General features: G+C 38.0%; 1 protein-coding gene across 1 annotated transcript; it reads left to right on the top strand.

Annotated features, from left to right (window-relative positions):
- The first annotated feature begins 381 nt into the window (after positions 1-381).
- barx2 (BARX homeobox 2) lies at positions 382-11,888 on the top strand. Its single transcript, XM_005808306.3, has 4 exons — positions 382-830; positions 6,615-6,930; positions 9,558-9,642; positions 10,406-11,888. The coding sequence occupies exons 1-4, from the start codon at positions 644-646 to the stop codon at positions 10,652-10,654; spliced, it is 837 nt and encodes a 278-aa protein (XP_005808363.1). The 5' UTR covers positions 382-643; the 3' UTR covers positions 10,655-11,888.
- The last annotated feature ends 3,713 nt before the right edge of the window (positions 11,889-15,601 follow it).

Below are 15,601 nucleotides of genomic sequence, written 5' to 3'. Positions count from 1 at the left end.
ACTTAACTCATTTATAAATTATATATTCGATAATGTAAAAAAAAAATAGACTAATTAATTATGTAAATTAATTATATTCAGACTTGGAACAAGACAAACAACGCTTTTATTAGAAGTGGCAGGAAATTCTGGAAATTCACGTTTATTGAAAATGACTTATATTTCCTTCACCTTTGAACGTTTTATTTTCGATCACTTTGTCAAAAACATTAGTTTATAGGAAATATCGTTTGTGCTTACGTTATAATGCACTCGATATTGTTAAGTGTATATGTAGAGAGGGAGGTGGAAGTGTTTGGGATGTGTCCTTGTGTATGTATGTGTAAGAGAGAGAGAGAGAAGGAAGAGAGAGAGAGAGAATAGGAGCATTGAGATGAGTACACGGATGGTTTATATAGCAGAGGGTGTGAGCGCAGCGCATTACCACCGAGGCGTCCTGCGCAGCTCAAGTTGAAAGCTGCGGATCTTCGCCGCCACTCATTCAGGGAAGAAGAGCAAAAGCCGCATTTTCAGACATAGATAATGACTTCTCTGAACGCATGAACTTCGGCACTCGCATTTCTTCCTGCCGTTTAAACCCACAGGCTCAAACATACTTAGATTAAGTTGTGTACCAGCAAAGAGAGCGCACAGGGGACACACCATGCACTGTCAAGCCGAGCTGAGGCTCTCCTCCCCCGGGCAGCTGAAGGCGGCCAGGAGGCGCTACAAGACTTTCATGATTGACGAGATCCTCTCCAGAGAAACTTGTGATTACTTTGAGAAACTTTCTCTGTACTCCATGTGTCCTTCTCTCATCGTTCGACCAAAGCCTCTTCATTCATGTTCAGGTAAACCGACTTACGTCCAGTAATTGCTCGACTGCAAATAATGTTTTCTTAAAGCATGGAAACTCATATCTTGAACTTTTATAGTTGCAGTTTATCGCAAACTAAAGTTATACAATTTGTACCTTGCGTGGATTGTCACGTTCAATTTTGTCTGAATGAGACGGATGAAACTAGATCAAAATGCAATAAAGTGGGTGTTGTTGATTGTACCGCTGGCCTAACTAAATTAATTGAGGCGTTTTTATTTTATCTTTTTTTTTTCACTATTCTTTGTGCGCGTACGGCTGTATCTACAAATTATTTTTTTATTTCAATTAAACGATTATATGCACCATTTGCTAAATTCATTATTTCACAATTATGCGCTTGCATAATTGTTTTATTGCTGAACTAACCATTTTCACGGATAATTTATTGTTTTTCTTAAACTCTTCCCCAGAGATTTCCTCACTCTCCGCTTATCTCCACAAAGCGTTCAACGCTGTAAATCAAAGACAAGCGGTAGAGTCAGACAGCGTCAGTGATGCTTGAGGGCTCTTTGTTGAGCGCAAATGATAGATGGCCCAACTGATAAGCGGCGTAGCTGGAAAAAAAAAAGTCACCTAAGGAGGCAATGAGACAGAAACGCAGAGCGCAGGTCAAGTAAAAAAAAAAAAAAAAAATCTTAACCCCAACGCTGTAACCTTTGATCTACCAGATTGTGTTTGCTTTGATTAGTATGACTGTTGTGTCAAGCTCAAAGGCCATCCGTAATGAGTTTGGGACATTTTACGCATAGATGGATGGTCTGCTGTTGGACGCTGATATGTTGCGTACGTGACTCGATGCAAAGATGTTCGCAGGAAACGTGCAAGTCAGTGTGAGAAGCACCTGCAGAGCACTGACACTTGAATGAAATCAGATAAAATTCTTTGTTACTCATGTTGTTGTTCTTGTTTTTCGTCTGATAATGTATCCTTTAAAAATTACATTCAGATAGATAGATAGATAGATAGATAGATAGATAGATAGATAGATAGATAGATAGATAGATAGATAGATAGATAGATAGATAGATAGATAGATAGATAGATAGATAGATAGATAGATAGATAGATAGATAGATAGATAGATAGATAGATAGATAGATAGATAGATAGATAGATAGATAGATATAATTTTATTGGATATTGTTTAGAAAATGCAAATACACTCAGCCTTTTTTCTACTATTCATTAACATAATTGCTCTAAAGTCTGAAATAATAGCAATCTGATGATGACAGCGCTGTCGCTGAATATAAATAGGGAGCAGTAATTCGCTCATCCGTCTGATATAGCTTGGTAATGCTTGAGGGCACTGTGACTGACTGGGCTTCGGCACCCCCTCTCTTCAGATGTATAAAGTAACCCGCCGCCACATATCAGAACACTCTGCGCACCGCTTATTTGTAGCTGCAGGGGCGTGTGAGGCACAGTACAGTCCCCAGCATCAATGACTTCTAATGCTCGATATAGAAGCTCGTAACCTTTTTAGCACCCTTTGGGACCAAAGAGAGGTGAATGGCCTCTGCATGACAGGAAAAGTTGACTTCATTAAAAAAAAAAAAGATGTTATTTCATGCTGCTGCCAGCGGAGGCCGCTGAAAGACAGTCATGCCAGTAATGTTGTCCACAGACGTTGATAACAAGAGAAGTTTTGCATCGTCCATAATGTGTTTCTCACCTATCAATCTAGCGATCCTTTGTGAGGTACAGTATCTTTCTTCCATCGTCCTTGTCTCTTAACACACACAGGTCTACTTTGTAAGCAAAAACATTTGCTTATAAAGTCACCCACGGGCTTCACTTGAGTTGCTGCTGTTACACCTGAATTTCCCCCCTGTGGGACAATGAAGGTTATTTTTGTTCTTCTATTCTGCTCTATTCATAAAACCTGACTGTGATCTACTCGAAGCTAAAATGCCTCTAACCCCACGTTTGTATTCTCCGTGCCAAACCCACTTTGAAATAAACCGACTATTGCCTGATTGCATTAGTCACTTCATAACATAAAAACTCATTGGACTGACTAGCACAGGACTAAAATAATCAGGCAAGAAACTCTTTATTTTCCTCTCAATTTTTTCTGCATAAGTTTATAGTGAATTCAAGAAAAGTTATTTGTTTTTATTTGTTTCCAAGCTATTGACGCAGCAGCAGAAATGCTTAAATTATCTTGAAACACATGGCCAGACTTGCTTTCAAAATCGGTGCAAATCATGTCTCGTGCAGTTTGTCCTAAATGAGACAACCTAGCAGTTTTAAAATTTGTTTTTCTCTTCATTTTTAATTATTTAACTGAAAATATACCCCTGTTTAAATCAAACTCAAAAACCACAGGTGGGAGTAATTCATAAAAAAAAAGTATTGCTAAAAAGGGCTAATGTGATCACAGTAGGTCAATTGTGCTTTTCTCTATTTGTTTCATTCTTAATTATTCATCAGAGGGTTTTATTTGTAATTTACACTGCCGCAAAAAATCTCTGATCTGTATGTTGAGAACACTGCATATATTTGCAGATCATTCTGCAACGCAAACTTTGACTGCTTGTGAAAAATCATTCAAAGTAAGTTATAAATTACCACGTAAAGAACGATGTGCATGGTAGAAAGAGGATGCGTGAACACTTGGAATCCATCAAGTTACAAAGTCGTCTGGTTTGTTGATGCCCTTCGTAGAATGCTTACCACGCATTACACTGGATGTGAAGAGATAACAGCAGAATACAGCGTGAAAGCAATCAAATACAGAACTTCTTAAAGGAATGTAAAGAAATTGGTACCAAAATCGTTAAAGCTGATTATTATTCCCATTACCATTTGCATCCACATTAGCATTCACAATGGCTGAGTAAATTTTTGGATCAAAGATAAGATTAAAAAGCTTGTAGCTGGAGTGTTCCCCCTGACTGATGTTCATCATATCTAATCTAAGTTGTATTCCGAAGAAAAAAGGTCAGTGAGACAGGATGAAAAGGCTTCAGAATCGATGCCGGAATCTAGCATACTTACTAAAGTCAAAGAACTTGGTTTTTTTGTGTGTGGATCCCAGCTTTATTTTTGCCATCTGGTGACAGTAGTTTTGATTTGTTTTTGTACTATTCTTTAAATCATTGTATTTTTGTAAAAAAAAAAAAAAAAATCTCCGTCTCTTTTTATGACAATTGTATTTGCTCATACTACTTCAAATTAGAGCTCTGTCAATGTAATTTTCAGACTATCTACATTTCTCCTTGTATGTGTACATTTGTCAACCTGTTGCATGGTTCCAAGTTCTCTTGGAGACCCCAGGACCCTAAGCCCCAAAGTTCTCCACTAGCTGCCTATGAATCAGAGATATTAAGGCCTGACCTGGAGACTTAACAGCAAACAATCTATTGGCAGGTTATGATATTTCATTTGGAGGCCCATCTATCAGCAGGAGCCAGGGCAGAGAGTGCTTAGTGGTGTTTTCTGGCAGAGGTGAGAGAGCTTAAGATCAACTGTGTGTAATCTCACCTGACAGCATAATGACAAATATACATAAAGAGCAGGAGTGCACAGAGCACAGTGCATAGCTGGCTTGGACAGAGCTTACACGGAGCCCAAGAGAGCAAAAAAGAAGTTTCATCCCATCTTAAGGCTTAATCCGCCACAGACAATAAACCCACCCATTAGGGATAAAGTTGACTCGAGGAGGCCGATAACGCCCATGTCAACATGTAGGCGAGTATGCGCTCACACACACAAAGACACACTCTTCCATCTTCAGTTGAGGATAATGTTTGACAGGCTGTCAGCTCCCTGCCATTAGACCATTTATTGTTGCCATTAGATCTTTCCCTGCCTAAAAGAAATGAGCAATTAATCAGATCTGAAAGTGGTTTAAGCTACAGGCTGATTTCTGTTTGACCTGTGTGCACAATGTGTTGAGGAAAGAGCCATCTTTAGGTGAGCAACCTATCATTTTCATATCATTGCTAATGACTAGATCTTCTGAATAACAACATTACAAGCAATTTTTTTAATGAAGAAGCACCTGGCTTTTATAGTAATGCTTAACTAGCTGCTCTTCTTAAGCTATTATTAGCAGCCTTCTGTAATGGTTACTATAAGCACTTGTTCCAGTTCTTGCATTCCAACTGTGATTATCAGAAGGATCCATGTGCCTTTGCAGGGGGCAGAGTTGCGTTCCTGCAGCTCCTCAAACAGTTTATTTGTAGACTATTGACAGGACACCAACGCTTGTCAGCAGCATGTCACTGAGCTGGCCTTGCCGTCAGTGGAAAGTCACCACGAGTACTGACATTTCTCCCTGTGGTCTCAGTGTTCTTGTGATGGGGTGGGTGGGAACGGGGTGGGGTGGGGTTGTCCAGAGGCATCCTCGAGCTCTTTACTGACAGGAGATGTCTTCCGAAGTGTGAGGACAAAAAAAAAACACAAAGCGCAGCTCTTCCTCCAGGTAGACATGAGTCAACGTGGAGCCTTCCATTCCATGAATTACAGTTCGCTAAATGTCAATGTTAAAAAATTTCTCCCTTACAAATGAGTGCAAACGTTTTAGTCAGATGATTTATCAGTAACATAAACATGGATTTGACTTATGGAGAGAGAAAGAGTGACAACATAAATGGGAAGGCAGAAACACCATGCAAGAACAGACAAGGCGTGAAAAGGCGACTTCTTGTTCAGGCTTGTTGCAAACCAGCAATCTAACATTGAAGGGTTAGTGGTGACCTCAGCGCTTTACCATGATGTCATGATGAGCCTAAGGCAGTGTCTGATCTGTGTGTGTGTGTGTGTGTGTGTTTCTCTGTAAGCAGGGTAACTGTGGCTACCTGCATGCAGTCATTTTCTTTCTCGTTACTGATAAGTACCTTAAATAGAATTTACTCTGAATTTCTGAAGCAAGTGATGGTTTCAAACCTATGCGCTCATTGATCACTGCTTAAGAAATGTTTTTTATTTAGTTTTTCTTGAAAGAGTTTTCTTTCTCTGAGTTGAGAGACAAAACTCTTTAGAAGCACTGCAAGTGAGAAAAACCAACGATAGAACACAAAGTCCAGGTCTTCAACGGACACTGTGTGTGTCAAGAGAAATCAAACATCCAACTTTTAAGTTTTATGTAGTACTCTATATTTTTCTTAGATTTCCTAGTTTGTCCTATGTGAGTTTATGCCAAAAAAACATGAAAAGGCTAATGCGAATTTTACCCTGCAACCTTCAGGTCTCCATCCCTTCTGCCTGGGCTGCAGACAAATGTTACATTTTATTGATTCTGGTGTCTGCAGTTCATATGGTCTCATTTATAGAGCTATAGGTTAATTGTATGGAACTTTGTACAGAGCTGGAGATAATGCAAGACAGGGTAAAATGTAAATACATGAAAGATTTTATTTAAAATCATATTTTAGATCTTGCAACAAACATATGGTATTCTGTAAATGTGTTCATTTTGTGCTTAGGAAACTATTTCATTTTTAACAACCTTTGAAAAATCATCCTTTCGGTTCAAAGGTTCATTGAGTGAGTGTAAAACAGCGCCTGCGTCATGGGATCACAGCCCTCTACATACAAGAGGTCAATTCCAAAGTACTTTTTGCAGTGACACAATGAAGCTGTCTGAAAAATTACAGCCAGTCAATATTGCCGCTATCAAAAGGTGACTGAGGGGGGCAGCTAAAAAGTTACAATTATCCACAAGGATGTTTCATGTAATTGCTGAACTTGAAATTCACGTTTTCCCATGTGTTTTTGAACCCCCTCAATGTCTGTGCCATTCCAGGTTCGTCGACACTGCGTTCCTACCCGCTGCTCTCGGTGATCACGCGGCAGCCGCCCAATGTGCAGCCCCACCTGCCGCAACCGTCCTCCCCGGGCACGGTATCCTCGCACCTGCCCCTCATGTCCCCGCAGCTCCCACGAGGGTCTGAACCCTCACCCAGTCAGACGCCCCTCAGCATCAGCAGCGAATCAGAGACAGAGAGCAGCACGCCCCGCCTGAAGAAGCCCCGCCGCAGCCGCACCATCTTCACTGAGCTGCAGTTGATGGGACTCGAGAAGAAGTTCCAGAAGCAGAAATACTTGTCCACACCTGATAGGTTGGTAAAGTTTATCACATAAATTGTCAGATTAGTGTTGATGTATAGTACCATTTTTTTTTATAATTAACTAACAGCCTAGAAATGATTTATTATGACTACACCTCATAGCTACCAAAAAGATTGTTTGCCCAAAGATGGGAAAAAAGGACTCAAATAAAAAGGCAATTTGAAAGTGATCTACAGGTATTAAACAAGCCTAATGTGCTTGATACCAAAGCAATATAAATATCACTCAGTGCAAAGATTTTGACAACCTGTGTACTTTATTTGATCGAGAGCATATTTTCAAAAGTTCTCAACAGGCACGCTTGCTCAAGGACATTCACAAAGCCGTAAATGCACTTATCAAACTGTAGTTAACTTAACAACATAATTTGTGATTTGTCCTGTGGGGGTTGTCTCATTTAATATGAATCCACCGGAGCCAGAGTATTACCTCAGTATTCTAGTTGGGACAAGAGTTAACGTTTTAACCCTGAGCACCTTAACAGCAAAAAAGCTCCACTTCCTTGTTCGCAAAAAGGAGGGACAGCGGCCAACACAAGCAAACAGTGATGTTTTACACAGATTTACTGCCAATCATTTAACTTGTGCAGGTGTACATTAAGGGTATTTACTTTTGGACATAGAGGTGAAGTAATCTATATGTTAATATGTGTGTCTTCTGTTCCATGCTGTGGAGCATAAGACTGACATGAGGTTAGAGCATATTTTCCAGTAACGTTATGCACTTAACATTTATATTTAGCCTGCAGGCTGCTTTTCCATTTTAATCACGAATGGGATTAAGCCATAAATGTTGTAAAAAGCTTTCCTGCACCTGCACAGAAAGAATTTTAAACCATTTAAGTGCACCCCAGATCCAACAATTTTATTTATTTCACATACATGGTTCTAATCAGTGGTTCATAAAAGCAAATAAAAATGTAAAAAGCTGAGGTGACACTAAATAGTCCTGTGCATTAATATGCAAGGAGAATGTTAACAGCAATGTAGCTCTGTTCAGGCAGGGATCGCAAGTTATTTTTAATGATGTGGCGGACCACATCCTTTTCAAAAACAGATCTGCATATTTTGGAAATAGCAAGTGTACCATCTGTTTTTCCACACACATCCTCTCTTTGAATAAAGCTCCTGCAATGTATTATTGAATATATCACACTTTGACTTGCCTGTAGCTGCTGGAGTGACGCCACACCTCATCTTAAAGCAGAAGCCCCGAGGCAGAGCACAGCTCAGTGATCAAACCAACCATCCGTATGAATGGCCATGCCAAACTTTAGTGTTCTGTCAAAATATCTGACTCTAACACAGTGTTGGGAGTTAATTAAATACCCAGATGAAGCAAAAACATCAGCAGAGAAAATCCCCTTTTTAAAATCTCACATCAAAGGTGTGGCATGCTCCATACTTGGGTTTGTTGTGATCTAAAGATGCATTCGCTTTTTTCCTCTGTTTTCTTGGCATGGAGCCTCTGCGGTTGTAAGCTCAAGCTATGTGTGAGGGCAAGTGTAACCAAAATCAAAAATATTTCTAAAAAGACTTAATTACCTGTCATTGCATCCTTAATGATTTTATGAATCATGGGGTTTGCTCATCAACCCTGTCATCATTCCCATTGTCAATATTTTTCATTAACATATTTTGCAAAGCACTTTGTGAAAATCGTGCAAATGGAATAAAACAGAATCCTTGAAGTTGCCAGAAAGGAGTAACTGACATCGTTTCTGAGTGCATGGTTTCAGTCCTTCAATAACTGTGAAGAAATATTTTCCTTCGTCTTCTGTTGCTTGTACTTTACCTCCAGTTATTGACATTGACATGCTCTACATTGGTTTATGTTTGAAAACCATGTTTGATAAACATTCTTTATGCATGGTTTAATCCAAATAGTTTTATGAATTTAAAAAGTTTTCTTTTCTTCCTTTGGTGCTGTTTTTTAAATTATGCTAGCCCTTTATTTCATGACTTGGTTTCCACTTTCAACATCAAGTAAAAGTTGGGTGGCTTCCCTGAGAGTATCGAAAAACCTTTCATCTGACTGTTAAATGCCTTTTTGAGGAACAGGAAAGAGGAAATCCCACTTAAAAATTGATAACCTTTCTTCTCCTGTAACACAGGGTCTCCTTGTTAACTATATCTGTCCCTTCCTGAGGTTTTGCGTTACACATTACAATTTGTCATGCATCACCACATGTGGTGGATGCATTCTACTCTCAGTTCAAGCATTAAGACGTGTCTTTTGTTTGTAGTGTGTACTGTGTTGGATAACTAAAGAATTTTAGACTCAAGACTAAAAAAAAACAAAAACAAGTGTTAGTGTGAGCTCTTATACTGTACAGTCTATATGGAGTGATCCAACAAAACAGGAGGTTAAATTTGGGCTAAGGAAAAGACCCAGCAATATTTCTTTGGGTTAGAGAAAATGCAACTTCTATAAATACTGAAATATTTAACCATATCATTATGATGTTAAGCTGTTTTTTCCAAAATATACCTTTTTATTTGTCAAGTTTATCATAATTTTTTAGCTTATTTTTTTCTGCCTAAGAAGTCCAAAAAGTATAACAAATATCAGCCTGATGTGCATTTAATTTTGTTTTAATTGTTTTTTTTTTTTTCAGATTGGACCTGGCTCAGTCCCTGGGTCTCACACAGCTTCAAGTGAAAACATGGTACCAAAACAGACGTATGAAATGGAAGAAAATGGTAAGACTTGCATATCCTAGTACAATCAATGAACATTTTGAATTTTTTCCCAGTAAACTGCCAAAATAATTGTGATTCAACAAATATTTATTTTCAACTGGGATATAATGTCATTATACTCCTATTCTGAATATACCTAGCAATGCTGATCATGAAAGTCATTTTGATTGTGCATCAGGATGATGGATGTATACGTTTTCTCAGCTATTGCATGAGGACAGGATATGTTTCTTTTGACATGGTGTCACTGTCTGGTTTTATTTTATTTTGATATTTATTGATCTTATAAAATCAGATGCGCTGGAAACAATGTTGGAGCGCTAAGCAACAATAAAAACACAGCTCAAATTTTCAGTAACGTGACATGCATTCCAATATAAATATAGATATAAATAGATATAAATATAGATATTAATAAAGTGCATCATTTGCTGTTAGGCATTGCATCTATTTTTAGTATAACTATGGTCATTTTAATAATGTGAGCAACGTGTCATAGGTAGCCATATGGCAGGAAGAGAAGGTGTGGAAAGGCTAAGCCTTGACTGATGATGATTGTGGTAAGAGCAAACACTTTTGTAGAAGGGTCAACAACACAGGGAACAAAAAAAGACCTGAAATCGTTAAAGATGAATGAGTGCACAAGGCCAAGCAAGCAGCAATATGTCTTCTCTTAATTACTATAATAGCAAGCATTGCCTTTGACTCCTGCTGCCATTTATTACCGGAGCCCTCCACTAATGCTGTCTGTGTGTTTTTCTAGGTGCTCAAAGGAGGTCATGAGGCCCCGACCAAGCCCAAGGGAAGACCAAAGAAGAACTCCATTCCTACCACGGAGGAAATAGAGGCTGAAGAGCGAAGACTGAAGATGGAGGAAGAGGAACAGATGAGGAGGGCATCTGATGAACCTCAGGATCTCAGTTCAGAAACTCACAGTCCAAGCAGAGCAATTGAGGGATCGGAGCAGGAGCAGCAGCCACTCCTAATGTCAGAAACTCACTTAGCCAGCTAAGCGAGAATAAACCAACCAAAGACTAATGCCAACCTGAAAACAAATAGTGCCTCAGGATCAGTGTACAAAGCTTGTTTGGTGTATAGAGTCGTTTGCTTTAGCAGGATGACTGGATTCACTTTGATGGTGCCCAGTCAGTACCAATGCACCCATGTATGTTTTAGTGTACTGGAAAAAGTATTATAGAACATAACACTAATACACACTGATTGGACTGATAATCTTACAGCCGTTTTGGTTCATATTGTAAAGGAGGGTAATTTTGTTAAACCCAAAACAGGTCAGTCAAGCTTTTATCACAACATGATGACTATATCAAATGCTCAACTAGCTTGCACACACCTCTCAGCTTACAAAGCTGTCAGATATCCAACACTGCCTTATAATATTAAGTCTATGTGTCTTTGTATTAATAACCAACTGCCAAAAACTGTTAATATGTGCCTTGTTGGTTTCAGAGGAAAGCTTTTATTTGTTGGTAATATAACCATCAAAGACAGTATATTTTTTCAATCAAGTGCCAAAACTTGGGGACAGATTTTTACAGGCAAGCAAATGAAACCTCAGTCTGCAGGTTTAAGTTATACTGTACAGCTTTGAGCCTCAAATGTTTCTTTACTGCCAGTAAAGTTTTCATTTATATTTTTATTTTACAGCTAAAAAAAAACACTTTATGTACGTATGTAAACCATATTTTTATCTGCTGTTTGAATTAGATTAATATACTTATTATGTATAAATGTTTAAGTCAGCCCCTGAACTGTACTTTTTCTAAGGGAGTCAGGATGATTTTCAGTTACGAGGGCACTAAGACTCTTAAGCTGTCATGATTCATTGAGGGAATAAATCACAGCCTGAGCCATAAATACACAGCAAATGTTGAACATTTAAAATCTCAGAGACATTTTCAGCCTGGAGGCTTTGCATGAGTACCCCAATCGGTATGTTAGACCTGCATTAACATAACACTGTCTTCAGTTGCCCCTTAGTGACTTCTCTGTATCCATCAATCTCTCTCTTGTCGAATACTCACCATTTTATGGAGTCACTATTTGAAATACAAGAGTTTATTTGTCTTTGTTCATATGAAAAGTGCAGTATTTTCAGATGTAAATTATGCTTGTCTGGTAAGATGTGTTGTTGATTTTTTTAGGTCTCCATAAAATTATTTTTGGTATATGCAAGTGTGTGTTTATGTATTTAAATGCACTGAATAAAACAGCTGTCATTTAAATTTGACTTGTTGTTATTATGCTCCAGTTAACCGCCATTTAAAACTTTTTTATTTATTTTTTTAGCCATCCGTACAAGGAAATACGTCTTTGAGTTGGCTCACACTTTTAAGAGCTGCTCGGCTGCATATAAACTTTTTATCACTTAGAAACTGGCTCTGCCTGTTTGTTTTTGGTGTGTCAATGAAAACAGTTTGGTTATGAATGTACTTATAGGTTCCTTTGAAATGACTTTCTAAATGTGCTGTCATATAGAGCGAATATAAATCAAACAGATGCAGTAGCTCTGACAAGTTCTTCTAGAGAGGTTAGTAACAAATGGAGCTTTTGAAGATCTATGATCAATAGCTAAGAAATGCTGTAAATCATATTCAAGAGATCATATTTCAGAAAAAACAAGCTATTAAGGACTTCATGGTGTGATGTTTGTTTTATTTTTTTATTTAACATGCACAATTTGCAACATAGTAGACCCAGGAGCTCCATGGTTTCCTTGGGTATGTGATGACCAGGCTCAGGTGTATTTTTAGTCCTGATACCGGACACGGATGATTTCTAAAGCAAACAGTGTGGGTTAACATTGAGTAATGCATATTGTGCTTTGACGCCTTGAGCAAACATTCTGAGGATGTTTCATATGTACTCGCCGGCAGAAGCCCCCACACTTCGCTGAAGTATTTCAAATATTTTATGTTCTCAGTCTGTAAGCAACCAACTCCACCACTTTCCAGGAACTTTAGCATCTCAGGCTTCACATATATTCATCAGCTGTGGGTATCAAAGATACTGAGAGTCTATATAACTGGATGATTATATTGTAACTAATATAACAGCCTATGAAACATTGAGTCCAAGCAGTCTTAAGAAGTGACTAGTATGATGACCGAGATTCACATTTTTCTGCTCTGAAAAAAACAAAAGGCACCATTTATTTTCAACTACATATTTTTTCTTTATACAACCAATAAGGATAATGTGCTTAATCAAAAATTAAAAACAAAGTGCAGTGCTTCAATTAATAATCCAACGCATCTAGGAAAAGAATCTCCATGTCTATCCAAACAAGTCACTAGCTCCTCCCTTGACCAATAATTTAAACTCAGCTGAATGACCATAATCCCCTCATAGATATGTATTTTTCACTATAACTTTCACTAAGAGAGTGATGATATCCTGCTAAACATATGATATGTAACTGTATATGCAGCAGAAGAAAAAGACTAAAGAACAGAAGAGAACAAATAAAGTGTACGGACGGTAGCAGACTAAGTATTAATTTTCTGTACGGGCCTGTTGGTCCAGAATGTGCATGCACCAAAGGAACTCAATGTTCTGCACAACTTTGAAAAGGTAGCACATGAAAACACATCATTGCAGAGTATGGAGAATACAGAACTTGAGGAACACTCCACTATTATGACATACAAGAATAAAATGTTAAAACTTGTTTGTGAGAGAGCAACTGCATTATGTTGGTATTTTAGAAAAGATTCCTGAAGAATAGACACATGTCTGTTAGCAATGCTGTGATTAATTTATAAGTTGGTAAGTTAATAAATATTATTTTGAAAGTCAACATGTAAGCCAGCAGGCATGGAGACAAGTCTAGATATAACTACGTTTAGCAAGTCTCTGCATGTTTGATGCTCCTCTGGGCTAATTGTTGTGCGGCTAGATAACCTTTCCAGAAACAGGCCTGTAGTAAGATGCCGACGGCCTAATTGGACAACTTGTTAGTTTCTCACCAGCCCAAGTTCAGTTTTAGGTCACTCAAGTTTAGTGGTCTCAACCTATCCCAGTCCCTCTCCATCAACAAAGAGACACTGACTGTGTACCTTTACTTGTCAGCTTAGCATACGCTCAGGTAATTAGCAGTGTTTGGAGCGAGGCAGGGGAGAGGTCAGCACTGTGTTTCAGCTGCATTGGGAAATGACAGCAGATGTTATCTCTAAATGCAGAGTGCATGAAAAACAGTACTCCAGTCGTTAAAGGCGGATGTCCTCTACAACAATCATCTCCATTGTGTTCTGCAGCCCTTTATTTGCAATGGAGGAAGATTGCGTTTTCTTTAGGAATACACTGACTCATTCCTGTGCTGTAATTGTCATTTTTCTGTGAGTCACAATGGATGGTTTCTACCACAAATAATTTTGAATTAAAAAATTAAACCAGCATAGTTTTTGCTCAATTTGTAAAGTTTATTTTGAAGCCTGAAATTCAAATTTTATTTAATGAGATTGACATATTCTGATTAACACTAAATGCAACCCAAACACCACCTTGAGTAGTAGCCACAGTTTGAGAACTAAAAGATTTGAACATTATGATTTTAGTATTTTCTTAAGCACTAAAGTCATTACTGACATTATTTAAAACTAGGATCCCACAAAGGATTTTAATTGCTATGCTTTCACAACTGGGGAAAAAAACAATAGATGACATCCAATTGTTTTGACAACTATTGGATTCCTTTCATTTACAGGGATTTGGAAATCTAAATTATTTTTTTTTAACTAAGCCATAACCCAATGAAAATAAATTTTCTTGCCAGGATCTTATGAATCTGATTTTTCTGGATCACTTCCAGCTTTTGCACAATCACACTTAACAGAGATGGTTTATGATTAAGTGTTTAAAGTAAATCTAATTGCATCCATTGTTAGTCTACGAGGGGATTTTTCTGTAATGTTCTTAGTGTCAGACAGTACTTGCAGCGCTGCCCACCTCCCTGTGGTCTTTTTAACTCTCATCCTCTGGTCAACATGTCTGGTGAAGGTGGTTCTCTCCACCACTTGGCTTTGAAGCTCATAAATCTTCCTTTGAGGTTGTGTATTTATGTGTGTGTGTGCCTAATGTATGTTTTTTGCTACAAGGATATTGTGAGGCTTGTTAAAGAGGCCATAATTACTGGCTGAAGGGTGCATCTCTGCCTGCTGTGGAGGAGAAGAGTAATAGACCTGTCAGTTTTACCCAAGAGTTCATGTCCAAATCACCAAAACCAGACTACCCTAAAACTCTACAGAGCTCCATGAAGATTCACATCAGTAAAAAAATGTCAAAGAGACTATTCATTTATGAAAAAAATTGCAACTCTTTAGAAAAAGGTGATTGTTTCACCTCTATTTGCACAGGATAGTCGATGTCATATGTAAATGTCATAAAAATTTACTTGTGGTGTGACCTTCAGGTGCCGACAGATGACCAGTTCATGATGATCTGTAGATCACTGTACGGAATTATTATAAAATATATAGTTACAGTGCTTATTGTACATAAGCCAGCAGCGATGCAGAATTACTTGATTTTTAACGTACTCACCCAGCCCAATAACTCTAGTGAGTTCAGAGTTATTTAGTGAGTCCAGAGTTTATTGCTTGATGCCCTTTTTCCATGGTGACTCATTGCTGTCATCAAAGCAATATTTTCAGCAAGACCAATATTAAAAACAAAACAACAATCAAATACACTCACTAAAATGGTTTTCTGTTTATGGCAAGAATTGATGAACAGAAAATAAAACACTACTTTTGAAACAATAGTGTTAATGCTTGTTGGTTTAGTTTCTTATCCTTAAGCCTGTTAACATGTTATCATGTTGCAACCTAATATTGCAGGATATTTTGGGTAAATTGTATGTGATAAACCCCCGCAGAGAAGAGCATAATTGTGAAGTGGAAGAGGATTGATACATGTTTTTATATATATATATTAAAAC

The sequence above is a fragment of the Xiphophorus maculatus genome, chromosome 18, assembly GCF_002775205.1.
Source record: "Xiphophorus maculatus strain JP 163 A chromosome 18, X_maculatus-5.0-male, whole genome shotgun sequence".
In the NCBI taxonomy this organism is placed as follows: Eukaryota; Metazoa; Chordata; class Actinopteri; order Cyprinodontiformes; family Poeciliidae; genus Xiphophorus; species Xiphophorus maculatus.
This window is presented reverse-complemented; position numbering and strand designations above follow the sequence as displayed.